Below are 24,259 nucleotides of genomic sequence, written 5' to 3'. Positions count from 1 at the left end.
GAAAATTTTCATTTATTTTTTATTTTTTTGCCGGGCCTTGAAACGACATTAACACAATTGGTACATTGACATTTTTTTTTTTTTTTGTTTAAGTGTAGGGAAACATTGACACAATTGATAATTTGGAGAAATATCGATAATGAGATGATAGTTTGAGGAGAATATACATATTTTTTCTTTAATTTTTTATTAATATTGGTAAGAGATTTATGAACTAATATGTATTATCTAACGGATTGAGGTTGTTTAATTTTTTATTTGATTTGATCTCATTTGATTATCACCAAAATGTTCACAAGATAGAGACCATATGTAATGTTTTGGAGTGATGATAGAGAGAACACGGGCGTGATGCACGCCCGTGTTTTTTAATATTTTAATCATAAAATATATATATTAAAAAACACGGGCGTACATCATGCCTGTGTTCTCTCTATCATCACTCAATGTTTTGTGACTTTTTCGTTTAATGGTTTCAAAACGTTTAATTGTTTTTAAAAAATGATTACAAAATAAAATTAATAAAAATGTAATTAAATGTTTAGTAAAATTACAATTCGAATTCTAAAATCTTATATATATATATATATATATATATATATATATATATTAGCAAACCACCAAATCTTTTAATTTTCAATGTTTTCTTCATTAAAAAAAATTAATCAGGCAAATTAATACATTGCAAAAATAGCTACTACTAGTGTACATTCTCTGCCAAAAAAACAGCATGGACTATGGAGTGCCTCAACTCTGCATCTCTTACATTGGGAGATATCATCAGGGCAACCACTCAATGGTGTTACACAAGTATCATACAAAAACATTACAACATTGTAGCAGAGAGCATGACCAAACTAGCTCTGCCACCATGGATGGAACACTCTAAAAGATTTCTTCTGGGCCACCAGTCATTGGTGCTATAGAAGCAGTTTCACAAAGATCATTAGCTCTGCCACCATGGAACTCCTCCCAACTCTAACCTGAAGTAACTTGGAAGGCACAATGGCGCCATTCGGCTGCAGATTCTTGGTCTAAGAGCATCTCAAGCAATAGGAATTTTAGGTTCGCCTAAATTCACAAAGGCCTCGGCACGGGCCATGCGTGCCATTGCCACATTCCAAGATACAAGGTGGTTCATAAACACATTCACATACTTCCCTTTATCGTTCTGTTTAGAAAAAAGCCCAAGAATCATTAGGTAAAGATCTCATGGTGGTGAAAGAAGGTAAGGCTATGATGCTTGCTTACCTTGTAATCCAGATAATAAGCATGCTGCAAGAAAGCAAGCAGTGGTACTATCAGCATTCTTGCAGTGAAAGAGAGGCGAAAAAATGTACAGAGAGAGAGAGAGATGATGACATACCTCCCACATATCTAAACTGATGATTGGCTGCCCAAGAAGAGATGATTAGTGCAATTAGTAAGGTAAAGAGTAAGGAAGCTGATATAGGAAAACAAAGAATTACTTACTATGTCATCCCATACTAGTGGGCAAATGGCATTTGACGTTTTGATTACTGCAAGTCGTCTCTCTTCTCTCTTCACTAGACAAACAAACAACAATAGCTACCATTATTTGAAGCAGTTGATCAGAGCAAAGCAAGGCATAACATGAGTTCCATAGCTAGTCAGCATGACACTTTGGAAACAAAATCAAATTTCTATTTTCTATGCACTTCTCCCACTCAAACATAGATCTTTAACTTCACTTGCTCTAAACTGTGACTGTCTAGTGCCAAGTGGTCTGAGAATTGAAATAGGAAGAAGTATCGGAAAATAGGCAAAACTGTAAAACATAAGTCATAAACTATCGGTCAGCATAATCCTCTCACTCTCTCTCTCTCTTCTTTTGCCCAAAGGAAAGGCCCATCAAATGCATGCTACAGTCAGCATAATCCTCTCTCTCTCTCTCTCTCTCTCTGAGAATTGAAATAGGAAAATGTATCGGAAAATAGGCAAAACTGTAAAACACAAGTCATAAACTATCAGTCAGCATAATCCTCTCTCTTTCTCTCTCTCTCTCTCTCTCTCTTCTTTTTCCCAAAGGAAAGGCCTAACAAATGCATGCTACAGTTTAATATGGTCTATTATCATAAGATTAAGTACCACATAATATTTAAAATAAGGTTTATTCAATTTTCAAGGCCTTCTTTATTATCCCCTTTTCCTAGTTATGGATGTTTGCCTCGAGAAACTCTTAAGAAGACACCATGTACACTTGCCACTCATAGCTATCAGTGTTTGAACATAGTGAGGTATCTTCAGAGAAGGGTGGCATCCAAAAGTTGAAATTTGGTATGAGTATTGGTGCAGCCACGCATGCCCTAAGATGAGGGCAAGTTTATACAATACTCTCCTAGTCATGTTGTAGGCCAGGCATGATGCCATCAAGAACATCCATCCATCACATACACTAATGTAGTTCAAGTGATAACCTTAATATCCAATTTTTATTTTGATAAGGTGATACTTTAAAAAATGGCGTGCAAACCTTAGCACATGGGTAGTATATAAGAGAAACATCGAAGGAAAAACGAAAAAAAAACTATTTTCCAAAATTTAGAAAATCTAAGAAATCAAGCAGCATAAGTAGACATAAGCAATCAATTGCAGCCATCTAGCCTAAAAGTGATCTTCAAAAATAACTCAAGATTACATTGTTCCATGATAAGGTTTAGCAAAGGTATCAAGTGGACTGGACAGGTCAAAGCAGTATTTAATAAGAGGAAACACTACAGCTGCCTTAGCTTAGTCCTAACCAATAAAAAAAAAAGATAAAATAAATAAATATAATATAACAAAAATTAAGCATATGATATACTAAATCTTGAATTTGATGAAGTATAAAATATTTATGTCATATTGCAAGAAGAATTTACATTAGTACAAAAACAGATAAAATAGGCAAACCAGCCCACTGCAGAGTCAATCACGTAAAGGCCTTTGCCTGGGTCAGACAACTCTAAAAGTGAAACTTACATCTGGCAGAAGACCAAACAGGCCAGAAAGCCAAGACAGACTACTGCTGGTCTTATCTTGAAAAATTATAATTAAAGAGGGTGTGCCAATCTATCCAACATCACCTCCGACTAGTGATACAATTTGATATAATTTTACAAACATGACAATTAGGTTTTGCATACAAGTAATGAGAAAAGAGAATACATACAGAAAATCCAGGGTGTTGTTCACGATTTTGTCCTCCAAATTTTAAACATCGACAAAGATTACTAGATGTCACAGGGAGTGAACAGATTTCTAAATCCGAAATCCAAACTACATCAACTTTGATCGCATAAAAAATCAACTATGTAAAGGACTTACAAACAAGCCAAACCCAGCCAGAGCCAAACAGTGTGAGCGCTGCTTCTACAAACTTCTCCCTGAAATTTGTATATGAACCAAAGTCCTTTTCGATCTGCTGAAGGACACCTAATTCGGGCATGCTCCCTCCTCCAGGTTGCATGCTTTCCCAAAAGAAGTCATGATTCCAAACCTGCAAATGAAGATTCATGATTGAATTTTTTTTTTCCCCTTTTATTTTCTTTTGTTCATTTGTTTTCTTTTGATCCGGTGAGTTTTTTTTTTTTTTTGGGGGGGGGGGGGGGTGCGGGTGGGGTCTCATGAATTAAATTCACTGTAAAATTTTCATACATATGGATATGCAAGATTTATAATAACTAAATAAGAAAGAAGACAGGTTAAGATATGTCCCTAGAAAATAAGAAACAAAATAATAGCTGTTAAAATGTTTGTCTAACAATATTAGAATAGATAGAAAATACACAGGTCCAGGAAATTTACCCCACTAATAACCAGATAACCAGAGAGAGAAAGAGAGAAAATTCTAAGAGCACAAAAAGAAAAAGTTTCTAGGATATCAATTTTGGAATATATCATCTGTTCTACTTCAAAAATAATAACTAGTTCAATTGCTGTACCATTGTCTTCAAAATGGATTGAACAGATACATAAGCCCACAATCACGCTCCAGTGAATAGGCATATGATGCTTAAGTTCAGTTTCTCACATAAGTACTCTAAACTAGCAGAGCCACAAGACATGATATAGCATTGAGGTTCACACTAACTCCTGCCCCAAGCCAAGTGTTCATTTTACACATTGATTAGCCTGTACAAACCACAGTGAAATTTTTTTACTCAAAGATATTGATCAGTATCTCTAAATGGTTTTGGGTCTAAGGGCTTTTGGTGTTTTGAGGGTTTTGGGTTTGAGTGTTTGCCGGGTCTGAGGGTTTTCTGGGTTTTGTGGTTTTTCTTGTTGTTTTGTTTGGGTTTTTATTTTGCTCAATCTAGTTAGGTGCTTCTTGTATATACTTCCTGTGTACTTAGGAGCAACTTACAGTTTTTATAAATTTCCATTACTTATATATAAAAAATAAAAATAAAAAAGATCTCTAAATGGTTCAAATTGTTGATTACTTACCAATTCACAAAGACAATTAAAGTGCTGAAGGCCAGATAGTATACCAATGAGCTCACAATCCAGTAAGTACCTGGGCAGCATTGTTGAATTCGGGTGAGGGGTTTCCATTATTATACGTCACTTTGACAAGTTCATCCAAAGTGCAGCCATACAATATTTCGCTCTTCTCCAACTGTTTGTTCAATCCTTCTACATAATTTCGATGGTGTCCTCCCCAATGCATCTCCAGTGTCCTCTGACTCATGTGTGGCTCTAAAGCATCCTACATATGGAAAAGCAGGACAGATAACTCAACATAAAACAAAAATCATTAATCTAGGAGAGAGCCCTACAGGGAATTGCTACAAATTGGAGTGACTCGGTTTCAAAGCCAAATTGTCAATAGAAATATTCTTTTTTATTTTAACAGATAGTAAATAAACATATTCTCCCTAATACACTACCCTGAAGTTATGATTCCATTAGTGTAAAATTGTTTTCCTCTTCATCTACAACGGTTCTGTCTTTTACCGCAAAGATAATGATAAATGAAACACTTAATGCTGAAATAACTGAATGTATCTAATGAAATAAATTTTTCTAGTAACCCTTCTCAGAGGTGAGGAACAACATAAGACAAATAGGAAGATGGGAATGATGCAACAAATATCCTCATTCATAATATTTTCTGTTACATTTCCAATATTTTATATCTTGATGAATAAATTTACTACAGGCACTTTGCCTAAAATTCAAAGAGCCATCTGTAAACATATTCCAGCTCTTAAGAGAGAGAGAGAGAGAGAGAGAGAGAGAGAGAATAAGGATAAGGAATTATTTCACTGACAAGCTTGTCATTTGATTAGATATAAAGTACATCAAGAACAACTGCCAGAAGTGTAATTTATGGAGAATCATGTCCAAGCATTCAAGCATCTTAAGACACAAAAAGTGAGATTAAGTTCTCAAGGCTGATCAGGTTATAAGACTCATTTTCTCCCCTTATCCCATCTTTTTATTTTCCTTTCTCTTCTTTTGTTTTGTTTTTTGGCAGGATCATACACCATAGAATCTAGAAATTCATATACTCAACTAATTACTTACAAGTTTATAAGGCGGTGTCCTCAAGCCGTAGTAAGCACAAATTCTTGAAGCTCCTTGAGGCTGAGCAAACCATCCGTCTTGCCGCTTAGACTAAGCACAGAGAAAATTAGCAGTTACCAAGGGGTGTCTATACCAGACTAAATTTCCTGACAGACAACAGCCAAATCATGCAACCAGTAATGCAAAAATCTTCATAAAACAGTGCAAAAATCAGTTGTTAGTCTAGGAGTAAGAGTAGCCACATTGTTCCCAAAATAACACTCCATTAACCACTTAATCCCCTCTGGTAAAAACCCAATTGATATTTTCTGTTTCTAAGAAAAAGGTGAATTCCTCCACGGGAAACCCCACCCCAACCCTGTGCCATTTACGCCCTGCAACCTATGACCCTCATAATATAACATCGAAAAGTAACACCTAGTGCATTTATCATTTCTTTTTATACCAAATAAAAAGGTCACCATTAAGCTTTTCAGTTATATCTTAATATGTCTGCAACAAAATAAAAGCTATGCAACATTTGGGGGTTTGATATATCTTATCAATTAAACAATAGAAAACCTTAAATCTGAATACAAACAGACATCTCTAGCACAAAGAAGTACTTCTCCTTATGAAATCACATCAGGAGCAAAAGCATAAAAGAAGAATTTAGTGACAGACAGTCAGAGAAGCAAAGAACAATGCAAAGACTGCAACTTACCAGACGAGGAAGCTTGGGGCTCTTGAACCCCTGAGAGAAGCCAGTCACTGAAAGATGAGAACTTGCAGAGAAAGCACCATTACAACAGGATCCCATTTCCGCTTTGTTCCTCTTGCAACTAAACCAGCATGTCTGCAGAACAGTGGTTTCTAGTTCTGTAAAGGGTGCTTTCCCGCTATAAATATGAGTACCAAGACGGAGGAGGAGATAATTGTGTAGTTTTATTTCCCGAAAAATTTAGGATAAATCGAAATGTCTATTTAAACATAAACGTTTTAAAATTAATTAATTATTATTTGTGATATATATATATATATATATATATATATATATATAGATTGTTACCGAACTACAAATTAGTGTAACGAAAACAAAACACAGAAAGAGGAAGTGGAGAAAAAAGTGGGTAAGCTACGAAGAAAAGGAAAATTAATGCATTCATATCATCTTCCTCCAATTTATATAAAAAGGCCTTTCATTCTTGAAATAAAAAAGTTTATACATTTTTTAAGCCCAAATTCAAAAACTCCTAGGCTAGTCACCAAAATTTTCAAAAATAAGATTGGTTTGCCCCCTCAAAAAATAAAATTATAGAAAATGACTTCCCAAAACATGATACGACACATTTTCACAATTCTTTTAGATTTTTATAATTTGGTTCCAAAAAGGCTCAGGAGAAACTAACATCACATGATACAGAGGTGCATGGCGGCGCGTAAGGCATGTGGACAACTAATAGAATGTTTAGGCAGCGTGTGGAAGGTAAAAAAAAAGAGAGCAAAAATAGAGAGAAGAAGATTGATGAAGACCGTTAAGGCTACATCTTGAATATATTGAAGTATATTAAATGTATTATAATGGTCTTTATTTATAGAAAGGTTAAAAGTAGTGAACGACAAAATCTTGACTAAAAAAGAAAAAGAAAAGAGAATGATCTATAAAGAAAATAAAATAAGGGCTTAATATAGAAAATATAAAATATTGTTTTTTTTTTTTTTGATAACAAAATATTCTAATTAACATTGAGGAAGAGAAGTTATATAATTTAAATTATTTTATTGATCATTTGGCCTCTCTATTAAAAAATACATATATATATATATATATGACTCTGCCACCAACACCGCTCAGCCTATTTCATATAATATTGCATGAGAAGTGCTATAGAGCCAAACAAATAAAGCTAGAAAAATTTCCAAACTGACATAACAAGGCTTTTTAAATTAAAAAAAATACAATTCTCTCTCCATTGTCTGCCGCGTCAGTTTGAAAATTTTTTTGAGTTCATTTGTTTGACTCCTTAACACTTCCCATATTGCATAGCCAATCTAGATGAAGGAGAGTTCCAGTAAGTTGACAGCTACCTTAAAATTTTTGTCACCTCTTTCAAACATGGATTTTGTTTACTGTAAAAGGATCAACGTAGTGGGTCCAATTTGTTAGGGTTAAGACTTGGATTGAGTTGAGTTGCAAATCAATCATCTTTTGGCCAAAAAAAAATCATCTTTTGGATTGAGTTGAATACAACATAGATGATTTGTAATTTAGACCAACCACAAAGACTGATTTTACATTTATCCTTCAAAAAAAAAAAAAAAAAACAAGAAAAAAATTGTTCTCCCAGGGACAAGCAGATCATTTCATAGATTTTCTCAAGCTCATACACTGATATCCAGAAATCTTAATTGCTGGACAAAATGAATTCAAAAGAGAAAGAGAGAGAGAGAGATTTAAATTCAATCAAGGTTTGTCAAAATGTAATATTTCTGTAAATAGTAGGTAAAAGCAAGTATAGACTATTTACGTTTCATTTAAAATTTCAAACCCTAAACATTCAGGCCATTAAAACTAAGTTTGCAGACCCAAAAAAAAAAGAATGGACACTGGATTACCTCAAAACTTTTTCATGTTATACCAAGTCAAAAACTCTCCAACCCCACCCAAAGGAGAGGAAAAAAATAAGAGAAGATAGCCAACAATTTTGATTTAAGAATAGAACACTCAAGACATGACAAAATGCAGCTCCGGAATCTCATTGTAGTTCAGGGTCCTTCAAACATATACAGGCGTCATCTGCAATCTGCACCAACTGCTTCAAGGATGGACTTAAAACCATCCCTTTCCAAGCACTCGGCCAGTTCAGCCTTCCAAAAAACAAAAATAAAAAGCTCATGTCACTACATTGGACAGAAAAAAGAAGGATAAAAACTATTAAAAAAAGAAAAAGGCTGCCTGTGAATCCCCAACAATGCATTGACTAACAATAAGAACATAAAAAATAAAGAGATGAAGAAAAAAAAAAAAAAAAGGAAAAGAAAATAGAAGAAACAAGAGAGCTGAAAACAAGCTACCAATTCACAAAATGGAACATCAAACATAAAATTTTATCTTTGTACTGTAATGTGAGCACTAATCACAGGTCTGGAAAGATTTGGATTTTGAATTTCTATCTATGCAAGTACAGAGAACAGCTGCAGTTTAAAGCTTGCTCAATATGACGCCAAAAGATTCCAGGGTGTTTGCCTTGAGCATCTCTCTCTACTCTCTACACTCCTGCACAAAATAAGTAATTTTGCCCAATTTATCTAACCTAACAGCCCACAGAGCCAAACTTTTTCTTCTCTTTGGGGACAACACCAATGAAGTTCTCTTCGGGCGATCACCGTTTTTCAATATTTAATCTATACTAGTTCTGTAACCCCCTGGAGTAAAACTTTGTTCCAAGCCCTAGACACATTTAAAGATGATCCCAGAACCCGTAACACAAAAAACAACCCAGAGAGACTGAAACAATCTTCTTTCTCCCCTTAAATCGTCATCATGGTACATCCACACATTATTAATTAAATCTTGCAATTTCCCTGTAAGTCTAACATATCATAAATGCATCACAAATTACCTTTATCTGAGGAATAAGGGCAGGTCCCCCATAAGCAAATGCTGTATAAAGCTGAACAAGAGTTGCTCCAGCTCGAACTTTTTGGTATGCTTCCTCACCACTGAATCAAATGCATACTATAAGGTTCTAGAAAAAAGAATTTATTAAAGCAGGTTGCTATGTAGACGACAGATGAGCATCATGAAGAGAATGCTGAAGGAGTGTTCTGCTTTTACCTGCTAATGCCCCCACAGCCTATTAAAGGGATCTTTCCCTGATAAAGACAGATAAACAGTGTCAAGCTCTCGTACATGAAGAACCACAAAAGAAAAACAAATCCAGATTTAAAAATATAGAAGGAACAGTAGCCAAAAAGGTGCCCAATACTTCACAGAAGACAACTGAGAATTCCATAATAATGGATATGCTTCACATATATCAGTATTAGCAACTCAGCAAGACACCACAATGAGCTAAGATACGTGGACTCAGGTGCTTGTATCTGTCTTTGTGTGTTGATATCGTATTCATCTCATTCTAAGTTCATATAACACAAGGCAAAGGCTAAATCAGCCAACTTTCCAAGTTTGCCCCTTCCATTCCCCATGAATCATGACGGGAAAACAAGCTCAGAGAATAAAATCATCAGCATGAGCGGTTCATGCTTTTTGAAAAATCCTAGTAATAGGGAACACATTATGAATAAAGTATCTTGTGGAACCATGGATGAATTCCCTTCTCTACCAAACCACCAATCTGACGTGTCCAACAGCAATTGTTGAACACTCTGATCCATATTCTTGCCAAGGAATACATCATTTTGGATACTTTTGAACAGGGCAATTATAATTGGTCCTTTGGTTCTCTGTAGCTGACCTAGAGGACCTGAGTAGCCAAAATTAATATCCAGTGTCTAAGTGATGGTGGTAAACATGGAGAGGGAGACAGACAAACAGCAAACACTTTGTGTTCACTCTATGTATATCACAGTATGGAAACAGAATGAAAAACATGTTATCTGAATTACAAAAGTAGCCAAAATTAATATCCAGTGTCTAAGTGATGGTGGTAAACATGGAGAGGGAGACAGACAAACAGCAAACACTTTGTGTTCACTCTATGTATATCACAGTATGGAAACAGAATGAAAAACATGTTATCTGAATTACAGAAGTAGCCCACATACCCTTGTTAGAATGTACATTTCCTTTAAGATGCCGGTAGAGAGATTAAAAAGAGGCTTCCCACTTAAGCCACCAACTTCTGCGGCCACTGGGTTTTTACTTACAGGATCTGGTCTTGAAACAGTTGTATTTGATATTATCTAAACAAAAAAATAATATAATAATAAAAAAGAAGTACAAAAAATAATAATATCAAAGAAACAAAGATTGGAATGCATTACAGGGTTGTTTCCACCCTCCAATACTAATATAAAAAACTGAAGCAATAGTGGTACTAGAATCATCAGCTCAAACCACATTGACATCCCAGCCAAAAAAAGAACGCCATACAGATAGCATTTTTTGGCATGAAATAAGGTACTTCAGTACTTCCTTTTCGAGAAATGAGAAGAGGGGGGAAGGGATGATATTTATTGCTCAAAGATGAGAGTAATACAGGTCCACTGTCGAATGAGTAATTAGAGCTTATTAATGCACAAATAAAAAGGCAAAAAGAGGGAATCTTAAATTTCCAAAACCTGAATGAAACAATGAAGATACTAAAGCATTAAAGCATATCTTCATCAGACCTTGACGATAATTCAGGAACTTTTAGGCATTAAGAGGGCTCAATTCAAGCATAAATATATTACTTCTTGCTCTTTCAAATATCAATTTGAATCAGCAATGTTACTCAATTCTGAATAACTTCTTAGATTTAAAACTCAACTACAAAAAATTATTTAACCTTAATTTTTGCCAAAGTTTGAACAAAATCATGGCAGACATAAAGTTTGATGCTGATTAGATTAAAAAAGCTAAATAGGAGAAAAGAGAGTCTATAATGGGGGGCCGCCAGGGGGGGGGGGGGAGAAGTTACCAATCCATCCAAGCGGAGAGCAAGAGCAACCTATAAACATAGAGAAGGAACCATTAGAACATCACATTAGGAAATAGAGGAAGTATCATAAATCATGTGCATATACATACGGCTGCAATATCTTCAAGGTCTTCTTTAGACAGGTCAGGAGCGATTTTCACAAGCAAAGGGGGTGGGCCCTCCTCTCCCCATTGCATTTCATCACGAGCAGCTTGAATCTTGATAAAGCAAGTGTTACAAAATATAACTTCTGGTCACACTGGTGATTATATGCAGCGAAGAGTAAGATCATGTCATGACTGCCATACCTTCTTTACAAGGTCCTTCAATTGCTTTCTTCCCTGAAGCATACGCAACCCCGGGGTATTGGGTGATGAAACATTAATCACCTACAGTGCAATATCACAGCATTCTTAGATTAGAGAAACAGAACTTAAACTTCTAAACATCTGAAGAGACACTAAAGCCTCTTGATGTGTAGATCATGAAAAACTAATTGAGAACATTTTCGCCCAAGGAATAACACAAAGAAAGAAGGCAAGATTCGAATTTTAAAAAATGAGTTCCAAGCATGCTGTAAGGCCATAAAACAATGATAATTCAGCTTTAACTACCTTAGTTAACAGTTTTCTTCTTATTGAATCCAGATCACTAAAGATAAAATTATCTCAACATTCATATATCCATGCAAAGTACACAAAGTACCAACATTCTAGATGCTCCCGACATGACTTCTAATATAATCATATGCTGAAAGTCCATATTGAAACTTGAAAAATGAGGCTCCTTTAAAAAGAAAACGGAAGTAACTTCATACACCACAGGAATATGATTCAGGTATATGCTGAAGATAAGAGAAGCTCCCAACCTGCACACTATAGTTTAAGAGTGATCTAAGAAACTGCCTAAGCGTGGTATGATACCACCCAGCTCCAAATCCATTGAAATGTATAACTAATCCGATGACAATAAGCAAAGAATTTGTTAGACAAGGTAATTCTGCAGTTGCATCTACTTGTGGTGGTCGATAAGAACTGAAATTTCATGTATTAATTTTAAGGTAATGGAACCACCATCTGACCTCCCCTTCAGGCTGCTAAACATTCTGTAACCCCTGCCCCCACCACAATGAAACGCCAAAAACAAATAAATGGTGTCCAATTTACCCAAACTAACAATTTTATCAGTCTTCTTGTTCGGCATATAACATTTTATTTCCAGTAGCCACCAAAGGATTTTCCAAATTCATCAACTCCAACACTGTTTAGCTACAAAATCATCCATTGCAAACTAATATGTGTGTATATATAACAGGAGGTTTAGTATAACTTTTTTTTTTTTTTTTTTTGATAAGTGAGGTTTAGTATAACTTTTAAAGTCGTAGCATCTAATTAGACCCAGCATATGCCATGTCAACTAAGTATCATCCCGTCAAATTTATATGCAATATCAGCAATTTCTATTGCACTTACTGACATTAATCTAAGCAACGGTGAGTTGAATCATTTCAAAAATCAAAAGACCAAATTGACCCGATTAGAATAACAAGGACGAAATTGAAATACATCAGAAACTATAAGAACCACAATCATATTTTAACCAATTTATTATATACATTTTAATCCTATCAATCAAGATGAATATGTCAGATAGAGTGAAAGCATATATCCTATTCCATGCAGCAAGGTGTAGTAGGTATCCGTGTAGACACAAAAGGCAAAATAACTCTATTATCTATAATGTACGGGCAAAATTTTAAAATCTATCATAACAAACAAAGAAATAGATAAACTACAATAAATCAGAAAAAGAAAATTTACCAAGTAGTCAGCATACTGGGACAATGTATGAACCCCTTGTACATAATCTGCAGCAGCATCTTCACTTGTCTTATTCTTTCCAAGATTGACCCCAAGAATGCCAGGTCCAGCTTTGCCTCCATGTTTGACTTCATCAATGGAGGAAGATGAACTGCTTGAAGTTTCATCCAACTTCCTCTTACCATGCTGGGCACCCAACCGCTTTGCAACAGCAACAATTCCTTCACTATTGAAACCACACCGGTTGATGATAGCACTGGCCACAATTCAAGCAGTTTGACAGCACATAAATCAGAGAAGAATTTTACATAAGTTTATACTATCAGAAATCCAAACTTTCACAAGTCCAAGATCCTTCACCAACTATCCAAAGTGCACAGAAAAATTTGACTCAATAAGAACCAAAAAAAAAGCAGAAGATAAATTCAAAATAGTGATACTGCCTACAAAACAAGAGTTGAAATCAGAATTTGAGAAAATAAGATATTATACATTCTTACCCTTCCCGAGACAATCTAAAGATGCGAGGTTTTGGATTTCCCTCCTGTGGAACAGGGGTAACAGAGCCAACCTCTACAAAGCCAAAGCCTAAAGCAAGTAACCCATCAACAGCCTCAGCATTCTTATCAAAGCCAGCAGCTAGACCTATAGGGTTGGAGAAGTTCCTTCCCCAAACTTGTAGCCCTATATTGGGTGGATCAGGCCTCTTCTCTCTTGGAACCCAACCACGAGCTGCCGCTGAGACAGCTAGTCTGTGAGCAACCTCCGGATCTAGAAGAGCAAAGAACGGATTCACAAGTTTTGTTGCTGAGAATAGCCAGCCACTGCAAAAATTTCAACCAACAACTAACTAATATTACTGATGTTTAAACTTCAAGTTAACTACAAATTCAGACCATTGAGGTAATAAGAACTTTTACTAGAATAGAGGAAACTCGTATTCAAGAAGTCAAAAGAACATAGAAAGATCACAATATAGATGTATGTAGATTAAGAATAGGCCATATTCAAAACCTAGACACAGGCAAACAAGTTTTCAACTTGAAAACTTTAAAAAAGAATACACTAGCATAACAACAAAAACCTTTGCCACGACGAAAGAAGAGCACCAAAAGATCATTCATGGATACAACAGAATTTAATGGAACATCAGTTAAGGGAAAATAACAGTTCAGAACTACTAATTACCAAAACCTTGTTCTACATATTGAGAGTTCCCTTCCCTAAAAACATGGAGACACAACCTAGAAAACTTTGCATTTACAAATAGAGCATGGATTTGAGAATGCTACATGATCTTTTTAATTTTCACCAAATGAAAGGGAGAAATTGATTGTTGAAATGATAATTGATACAACAAAAATACAACATATCAATTCTTTTTACAGAGTAGAATCTTTAAAAGAAGTCTATGGAATTACATGGGTGCTTATTTTGACTCTTGCATTGGGAATCACCATAGGCATACCAGTTATCATATGGTTAGAAAAAGAAATATCCACAGGGCCACAACAACGTATTGGACCCGAATACGCTGATGCCCAACACACACACAAACATAGAGGAGGCTATTTGTGAACAAGTAAATTTAGTTTATGTGAAGCTTAGTGATTGTAATTAGATAACAAAGAAGAATATTGTGTCCTACTACTGTATTTTTTTGAAATATATAGTGGGGAAATACTTATTTGGTGGGTTTTTAAATTAGCACATTCTTGATAGCCAATACTAGATAGGTAAGTTCTTGAGTAGCTAGGGTAGACCTTTCCAGACAATTTTGATCAATTTTTCCCAACAAAATATTCTTCTATCCTAAATAATAAATACCTTTCTCCAATGACTGAGAGCAGAGAAGAAAAAAAGTTCAAACTGTACCATCTCTGTATTAAGTGCATGCCTCTTTTACACAATCTTAGGGGCACCTTATGCTTTTAATAATATTTATCGATTACTTATCAAAAAAATATACTGAGACAAATTTCAATCAAGCTTCAAGGTTGGACGAAGAGAACCCATTATGTGTTATGTTAATTTTTGTTCAGAAGATAACCAAGAGTTGGTCTGTTTAAATATATAAATGCTTACTAAAACACTGCCACTTTAATGGAAAACGAAAAAGGTTAAACATGACCTAAGCAAAAGTACCACTCAGAGACATGAATGAAGTACCAGAAAGTTGCTTCATCCACAGTACTCACGTAAGCTCCTCCAGCTATAACTAGGCCTATTGTGGCTCCCGTCAATAACCTTCCCTACAGTTCAAATAACCAAAGGCTATACTTCAGAATCAGACAAAAATGTCTTCCATTTACAAAAAGTATACCGGTGATCCAATAGAAAATAATATGTATTATATAGTAAACAAGAGATTGACAATATCTGTAAACAAAATTTGCAATTCAAATTATCTCAAGGGTTAGAAATTGGCGTATTCTGCACATAAAAAACTTGATTTCATTTCACTGTTGACGCCATATGCAGATGCCATAAAAAAATAATAATAAAAGAAAAATCATTTTATAAAATAATTCATTTTTTTACTGTTTCACCTGTGAAAGCTCAAATTTTGATGTTAACATTGAACAAAACGAAGTAAGTTGCGCCAACTCAATAAAAAATGTGCAGTTAGAAAGCAACCATATTTTAGAGAAGTGCATGGAAGACAAATGGTATACCAATGCAGTTACATATAGAATTCACCTTTTCAACGTGATTATGAAAGAAAAAAAATAATATTTCCAACCCTTTTTTGAAAGCAAGAACATTTATCAGCGACTGAAATATATTGGTGCTAGAAAAACTTGGTAAAGCTTGAAACATGGTAACAAACTCCCTGACAGAAAACATATAGAGACGAAAAACAAAGGAGTGATTAAGATATAAGGGAGGAAGTTGAGGAAGGTACCGGACAACCACACTTTAGTACTAATTGATACCCAGTTACTCTCTGAACAAATAGGTACAGGATTGTGTTGGATAAATATGAAATAGATTCTACTAAAGCAAGACATCTCCACTCATGGAGAAATTAAGAAGAAAAAAACACAGATATTTAGGCGACTTCAAAAGACCGTTCCGCAGTTTCTTCCCTACAAAAGTATACTATCAAAACTCAAGTTTTACTTATCAAAAAAAAAAAGTATACTATCAAAAGTTCAAAACCACCCTGACAGACAATCCTGGGAAAATGTATCTCCTCCAAATGACATATACACTCAACCATATCAAAATGACCCCTACATACTGTTCTATTACAAGTCCTTCTCTTCCTGCAGAAATTGGAACATGGAATGAAAAAGTACGAAGTTCCATCTAACTCATGTAGGCCATAACTTAAAAGCCTATGTTGCATAAGCACACAGATGGGGCATGGATTCAGAACAACAATGAGAGAACTACTACACATTCTTTAAGAACGGAACATCGATATGATGACCTGACATGATTCAACCAACAACAGAAAAGCTAAAGATATTCTCTTTCTTCTCCAAGTGAATATAAACAAAAATTAAAAATATTCAATTTCCAAACTCTTTAAATAACTTTTCAAAAGGCTCCACATAAATATTTCCCACCAGTGAGCTAAGTTTCCATTTTCTCAGCAACCAAACAGATACAGAATCACAAACACACACACACACACACACAGCATACCTTCTTGGGAGAGTGAAGGATTTTAGGAGCAGCTTGTGCAGCAGAAGAGCAATGTCTTGCACTTACAAGAGGACCCAAGATTACGTTTCTGTTCAAAAGATGTCGGAATAATTTCCTTGAAGCCCTGAACGCCATCAATAAGAAAAACCCACAAAATATTTCCCAAGAGTTTAAACTAAAACCCACAAAAGAAAGAAGCCCAGAACAATTTCACTAATGCACCAAAGCAGGGAGACTGATAGAGAGAATTTCCAAAATAGTGAAACAAGATTTCTACAAGAGGATTCTACGATTTTTGCCGCAAGGCTGAAAGAAAGGTTTGGAGAGGTATACTCGTGGTGGTGGTGGTCGTGAAGACTTTGCTCAGGGTTTTGCAACTTGCGAGTGCTTGTCCGAACCCGTAAACCCGCAAAGGTTGCTCGGGTTAAGATCGGATTTTGGATCCAAGCCCCGTTTTAACAACGCTAACAAAACGTGGACAAAACATAAAACGAACTATGAGTTTAAAGACCCAATTAGCCTCGAACATGACTACATGAGTAGTCCAACACATACTTTCACATATTTTAAAGTGGTTTTTACTCTTATATTTGATTAAAATTTAATAATTTATTACAAATTTAATTGTGAGAGTAAATGTCACCTAATTGTATATGAGAGTGGAAGTAAAATAATACGAGTATGCATTTCAAAAAAATAAAATAAAATAAAATAATACGAGTATGTATATCATTTCTCATTAATTTTATTTTGAATATTAGCCAAACTCGAGCTTATCATGTAGTTGATAATTTGTTCAAGTTTGACTCATTTATTTTTCCAATGAATTTGAGCTGAGCTACTTAATTAACATATTTACTCTTTATATAAAGTGAATATTATGATTGTTTATTTTTTAAGTAATGCTATAGACATATTTGTATTTCTCTCGCGTTACTCAAAAAATGAGGTAATTTTTAAAATTATAATTTAATCAAAATTTAATAGTGATTAATCACAAACCTACTGGTGATTTAAAATATTCAAGATTGTAGATGTCATATTGCCAAACAAATGAACAATCGATCCAAATACAATTTGCCTTAGGTCAATTGGAGGTTACAATTAACCCACGTAACTGTCCCTATTTTAGATAATCACTCAAAATTAGCTTTCTGCACGCAATCATTAATGACAAATATATCTAATAGATAAATGTTACTCGGCATTCTCAAATATGTATTTTCTAATACTTTATTTGTTCGTTTGTTCTCTATCTTTTATTTTTTATTTATTTAACAAAAAAAAAAAAAAGTGAATATGAATGTGTCACACAAACAATAATGCTAAGAGATAAACACTTTACAATACTAAATATCATTTATTTATTTAATAACAAAGCAAAACAACCATTCCTTGTGTCCAACATTATGCAGAAATAACAATCCCAGAGATCAAAGACCAACAATATTAAAATATGATAAATCACTATTTATCTCATAAGTTCAAGCTTGTAGAAATTGATCATTTTAATTATTTAATCATTACTTTAACATTTATTCTCACGTGTTGGCTAAAACTTCATTTTAATAAGTGAGGCTTATACGTGAAATAACGAAAACAAAGTTCGAACTTATGACATCTCATTTAACAGACTAATACAATCTTAAATCATTAATTATCTCAAAAGTTTAAGTTGGTAGGAAGTGATGAATGAAATAATTTAATTTATACATTAACACTCTCTCTCACATGTATGCTAAATTTTTTATCAACAAGTGAATCCTACCACGTAGAATATTTAACTGAAATTATGAGTGAATTGTAGAGCCATGGTTCAAACTAATGACTCCAGACTCTGATACTATGTTAAATATAAGTAACAACATAAATGTAAAGGAAATTAAAGGGTATAAATAAAAAAAACACAATAATTAAGAATTAGGTGATTCAGTTTATAACCTATATCCGCATGTTAAAAGCCTTAAACACTACATTTTTGCTCTTATTCTTGGTGATCTTTACAATACCAATTATCCCTATTTATAGAGAAAACATGGCAGGTGAATACAATACAAATAAGATAATCAAATCACAAAAATGTTATTACAATCACAACTATATGGAAAATATATTCTAACAATTATATGAAAATAGATTATAAAAAATTACTATTTATTTCAAAAGTTTAAGTCCGTATAAAGTGATAAATTGAATAATGGTAAAAAAGAATAGTGGTATGTCAATAGTAGAATAATTGCGAGATATTGGTGTAATATATAACATTACTCTTATAATTATAATTATGCTTAAAAAAGAACAAAAAAAAAAAAAAAAAAAAAAAAAAAAAGAAAGGAGGAAAAAATGATAACTTCATTGAAGATTCTTGAACTTTCACTCAATTTGACAAACTCTCAAACTTCAAAATCTCTAAATTTAGTCCCATAAACTTTCAATTGCTCTCAATTAGAACCTCTCTATCCAATTTAACCGTTAAAAATACCAAAAAGATCAAAATATCCATGATTTAAAAATAAAAAAAAAAGTTTTGAAATTAAGAGTAAAGTTTGAATTTTATAAAAAAATTAGGAGTATAAACGTCATTTAACGTTTAAAATGTGATGGAGGGATCTAAATTAATTGCAATTAAAAATTCAATAGACTAAATTAAAAAATTTTAAAGTTTGAAAGAATTTGTCAAATCGATTGAAAGTTCATAAGTTTTCAATAAAGTTACCTGCAAAAAAAAAAAAAAAAAAAAGAAGTAAAAAATAGAAAAGAAAAGAAGGGGACATAGTTTGATTATATTTGTCCGAGTGCATAACGCAAATAATTTGTGGGCGCCTAATACGAGGAAACCTCTCTACTACCCATGTCGTCCAAATTCCCCAAAAAGTCTTCTCCGTTGACGGTTGACTCTTGAGTGTGGACAACCCAGTGCTCCGCAGTCTATACACGAGCGAATGCCCGAAGTTTGCCAATGCATGGGAGCCACGCCACAGCTGATGTGCGTTTCCACTCACCGGCTGAAGAACGCCATAAAGTCAAAGTGCACTGCGCTCTTTTCTTTGTACGTCTTTCTTTTATTTATTATTACTTTTTTTTTTTTTAAGTAGGATTACTTTTTTGAATTTCGTTTTTTTTTTTTTTTTTATCTTTTCCCCATCTCTTAAGCTTCATTTGGTCACTTGTGATTCTGTGAAGGCCAGCATCGTTGGCTGAAGAAGACGCAAAAAGTAGAAGCAAAATTTTGACTCTTTTTTGGGTTTCGCAAGAACAAGAATTGACACCAACTCCGGATTAGTAAGTTGATTCTTTCATTTTGGATCTGGAACTCTTTTTTTTTTTTTGTTTATCTATCTTATCTACCAAACATGGTTAATCTGTATGTTTGATCTGTGAAGTCCGATCCTCTGTTGTTGTTTTTTTTTTTGTTACTTTATACTTTTGAATTCAGAGGGAACCTGATAAAAAGTGTTCATATCCACCGATCATGATCTTTCTCATACTAGTCAGGACTTTGTTTACATTTCTCAGCAACCTAACAATTGAGGGTTTAAATGCGTGTGTTTTGATGACAGAAGGACGGTATGAATCTGTTTCTAGAAATCTTGCGATGCATCCTTTGTTGCCAAGAAGAACGTGATGATGATAATGAAAATTCTGGTGCAAACTACAGAAATTGGCGATACGAATATATTCCAGTGAATACAAACCCATCAAATTCTCCAAGAGCACGGGTGACTCTGAGTACTCCATTTTATCAACCAAATGTTGGCGATTCACCTACATTCACTTATAGACCATCTCAATCTTCATATAAACCACCCCAATCTTCTTCTAGTCCGTCTCCTTCAACCTATATTTCTTCAACATCTTCATCTAAACTGTCTCCATCTTTCCCCAATGCTTTGTTACCTTCCTCCAAACCACCTCAGTCTATATCAAAACTGTCTCCATCTTCATCTAATCTGCCTCCCTCTTCTTTTAGTCCATCTTCTAAGTCATCTGTATCTTCCCCCAACAAACCAAAACCCCCACCAGGTTCTTCTCCAACTTACTCTAAACCACCTCAATCTTCACCTTCATTGGCCCCATCTTCAGCTAAGCCACTCCCGTCAGCCCCGAAACCCGCATCTTCTCATAAACCATCTATATCTTCCGCTAAAGGACTTCCATCTAACTCTGGACCATGCCCATTTCCCCACAATGGACCTCCTTCTTCCTCTCGGCCACCTCCATCTTCCCCTTCGCAAACTCCGGCCTTTAAGCCGATTCTTCATATGGCTCCCCCTGATGAAATAAATGGAGAAACGAAGACGCGTTATGTATTGGAAAAGGGTTCACCTATATATGCAATTCCTGAGGATATCAAACGTCTAATCAAGAAAGACATTGTGCCAGCAGTTCTAAAGCAGCCTTTGTCTCCTTCAACTTATAAGCATTACTTTGCTGCTCTGTTATATGCTGAGGATTTCTACTTGGAGGTACTCATGAATGCCCTTAGATATTGCTGTTTATAAGTTAGCTGCTTTGTCAAGAACATAACTTGGTATATCAGCCTTCTTATCTACTATCTGCTTTGAAATCTTGTTTATGATGAATTGCTTAGTTAATTACTAGTTTTCATGATTATCTTATTATGGAATAATAGCATGCAGCCAAAAATCATCTAGATCCTTATGATTTGTCCTACTGGTGAAAGTATTTGTAAAGATGTAAGATAAGAGAGATATCAAAATGAATATACTCTATGTATATTAGTGATTAAGAGCTAGAGTGGGTTGGATTTTATTAGGTTTGGGACAGGTGTAACAGAGGTAGCTCAGAATTATCTGACAAAATTTAGTGATCCTGCTGTTATCAGTTTAATTTTGAAAAATATTGATAACCATTATGTGCTTTAGAATATTACAAAATATTGAAGTAGTAATACTTTTTTGAAATTAACACTGGGACGCAAATCAAGTAGGTACTGGAGCGGAATATTAAACATTTGGGTTGGACTCATTCCAGCTCTAAAATTCAGGTGTTCCGTTCAATAATAATACAATCTTAGTTACCTATCTAAATGTTGTATTCTTTACTTTAATGCCTGATAAACTTTCAACACAAATACTGCAAGGAATAGAAACGATGCGATAAAAAGCCAATTGGGAAATTTCTTACCAGAAACAAGGAGAAATGAAGCACTACTTAGAAATTTATTTAAATTATGTCTTTGCTATCTCATTTTCACTCCTCTTTTAGATCACAATGGATATTTTAAGAGTGTTTTACATTCTTATTTGCAGAAATCTATCATATAATGTATGATGGAGCATCATGGTAGAACATTGTGATTGAACTGTTAATTTCTAAATTTGTACGCTTTTTCATTCTGGCTTGTGGTAATTTTATGGTTTTATTTTTGATAAGTAACTTTATGCTTTTATTGGAATCAGAAATGGTGTGATTTCGAATTGAAGAACGTGATTTTGGAGTTGCATGACGCACAAATTTATGTAAGGTCAAACAAGTACAAAAATTATAATCGAAATGTTGAGAAGGATGATAAAATCTTTGTGGTATTTGAGATTGACTCTGTTCCTGGGAAACGGCCATTCCTTTTATCAAGAGACTTGGTCTATGCACAACCTTCGGGTAAAAAAGTCGAGCCGTTTAAGGTATGCTTCCACTTCCATTAAAACACCCAATAGTTGCGTGCCAATATAAGGAAAATCTACTTACTATATATCCTTCTTCACTTGAGAAATTCAGAGGAGGTTAGAGGTGCTTGCGCTTTTCTACTTTGGCAACAAAGATAGTAAGCTAAAAATCAAGACAAGAAGGATGTGTCCTTCTCACACGCCATGACATTAAATGTTTGAGCAGATATTGACTATTGAGTAGTGTATTGATATTAATTATCAAAAAAATAAAATTAATTTTCAACTATTGATAGTGTACATTTATCACCCATGAATTGCAATTAGATGTATAAACAAATCTAGGGCTTGCCAAAAAAAGATAAAATATATTTTTCATCCTTCAATTTTTGTTAATGTTTTTATTTTGTCTTTATCCTTCCGATTGTGTGATAATAATTGTCCTTTAATTTTTGGTTTCAAATCTCCTATTCCTTCCAATTGTAAAATATATTTTATAAGATATGAATCTTTGATGGAATCTCCTGGTTCTGCTGGGGTTTTGCTCTAGTTCTTCTCTTGGCATTAGAACAAGAAACTATAGCTCTGGTTTATAAAACCTAAACGATTCTTAAAATCCCAGTAAGAGTGTTTATGAATTCACTTCTTTATCATATCTACACCACTAACTGTCTAAATGGCAAGCAGGGTTTTATCAATCGCGTGGCGAAGAGCACTCGTGTATTAGTCGAATTTGGAGATGATTTCCATTCACAGCATTGTTCAACTCGCAAATATGACATCAGCTTCTCATTCAATAGAGTCTGTCTAAAAAGGGCTCATCAGGCAGTTGAAGCTACATCAGATCCTTTGTTTCAGAACTTCCTCTTTCCTGAATGCACCTCTCGAAAGAACACCCTTAACCCACCAGCTCGTGCCTATCAGGAACTTGGTGCAGATGAGTTCTCCGCTGTTCATCACATTTTAAGCTTTCGCAGCTCACCACCTTATCTTCTTGAGGGCTCACTCAGTGTAAATAGCGCAAAAAAGTCTCTATCAAGAACTGGAGTGGTTGTTCGAGAAGCAGTATTTAAAGCATATAAAAGCTCCCCAAATAATCGAATTCTTGTGTGCGCTCCTATAAACAGCACATGTGACGTGCTGAACAGAAGCCTGAAGGAGAAGATCCCAGGGTCGGATATATTTCGAGCCAATGCTGCATTTCGAGAGATAGATGGGGTTCCTATTGACATTCTTAGCTCATGCATTATAGAAGGGGAATGTTTTGCTTGTCCTTCACTCCAGCATCTTATGAAATACAGGATAATTCTCTCAACTTTTGTGAGTAGCTTCCGATTGCACAGTGAAGGCATAGCTGCTGGACATTTTAGTCATATTTTTCTAGTGGATACCTCATCAGCCACGGAGCCTGAGGCAATGGTAGCTTTGGCTAATTTAGCTGACGATAATACAGCAGTTATAGTGACGGGTGCACCCAACAACCATTCAGGTTGGGTCCGCTCTGAAATGGCTAGAAAATATGGATTGAGGAAGTCATATTTTGAAAGACTTCTTGAACTCAGGCCATATAGGAGCCCCAACAATCCAATGTTCATCACAAAGCTGGATGACTTTTGAGCGATACTTAGATGGCACCCATCACCCGTACCTCTGGGATAGTACCTCTCTGTCACCCTCTTGAATCTCAACTGTTTTTGTGTGAACAGCAATATGCACTTGTGTACATCCTCTCATAGTACTTGGCTTCTACTTAGTGTGTCTTGTTTCTGCTTCGCCATCGAAGCTGTATGTATAACTGATTATCTGTTAAGACCTCGTATGCAACTTGGTTTTTATTTCCTTCTCTCTTCCCATGCACTTGTGCTTTTTGATGACTCTTCAGATTCATCTCATGCATTATTAACGAGCAAAAACCGATTCCTGGGATTATTTGTTACTTCACTAACTATTTGTACATCATTCAAGCGGTCTTCGCATCATATTAGTTTCCAGACGGATTCCT

General features: G+C 34.7%; 3 protein-coding genes across 3 annotated transcripts; 1 reads left to right on the top strand and 2 right to left on the bottom strand.

Moving 5' to 3' along the window:
* Positions 1–661: 661 nt before the first annotated feature.
* On the bottom strand, positions 662–6,476 carry FSD3 (Fe superoxide dismutase 3). Its single transcript, XM_059592958.2, has 8 exons — positions 6,236–6,476; positions 5,533–5,622; positions 4,520–4,711; positions 3,328–3,499; positions 1,474–1,547; positions 1,367–1,393; positions 1,252–1,275; positions 662–1,171 (listed from the first exon to the last, which is right to left on the bottom strand). The coding sequence occupies exons 1-8, from the start codon at positions 6,329–6,331 to the stop codon at positions 1,046–1,048; spliced, it is 801 nt and encodes a 266-aa protein (XP_059448941.2). The 5' UTR covers positions 6,332–6,476; the 3' UTR covers positions 662–1,045.
* Positions 6,477–7,970: 1,494 nt separating this feature from the next.
* LOC132177380 (pyrimidine d) lies at positions 7,971–17,039 on the bottom strand. The gene is made up of 11 exons (XM_059589667.2): positions 16,631–17,039; positions 15,146–15,228; positions 13,477–13,800; positions 12,977–13,232; positions 11,465–11,545; positions 11,267–11,374; positions 11,157–11,186; positions 10,300–10,437; positions 9,350–9,387; positions 9,135–9,234; positions 7,971–8,379 (listed from the first exon to the last, which is right to left on the bottom strand). The coding sequence occupies exons 1-11, from the start codon at positions 16,763–16,765 to the stop codon at positions 8,305–8,307; spliced, it is 1,368 nt and encodes a 455-aa protein (XP_059445650.2). The 5' UTR covers positions 16,766–17,039; the 3' UTR covers positions 7,971–8,304.
* Positions 17,040–19,633: 2,594 nt separating this feature from the next.
* LOC132178931 (putative RNA helicase SDE3) lies at positions 19,634–24,236 on the top strand. The gene is made up of 5 exons (XM_088515086.1): positions 19,634–19,679; positions 19,814–19,912; positions 20,191–21,096; positions 22,054–22,275; positions 22,945–24,236. The coding sequence occupies exons 3-5, from the start codon at positions 20,200–20,202 to the stop codon at positions 23,872–23,874; spliced, it is 2,049 nt and encodes a 682-aa protein (XP_088371212.1). The 5' UTR covers positions 19,634–19,679; positions 19,814–19,912; positions 20,191–20,199; the 3' UTR covers positions 23,875–24,236.
* Positions 24,237–24,259: the final 23 nt, after the last annotated feature.

This window comes from Corylus avellana, chromosome 4, assembly GCF_965113065.1.
Source record: "Corylus avellana chromosome 4, dhCorAvel1.hap1.2, whole genome shotgun sequence".
Classification (NCBI taxonomy): domain Eukaryota; kingdom Viridiplantae; phylum Streptophyta; class Magnoliopsida; order Fagales; family Betulaceae; genus Corylus; species Corylus avellana.
Note: the sequence above shows the minus strand (reverse complement) of the source record. Positions and strands in the feature narration are given on the sequence as shown.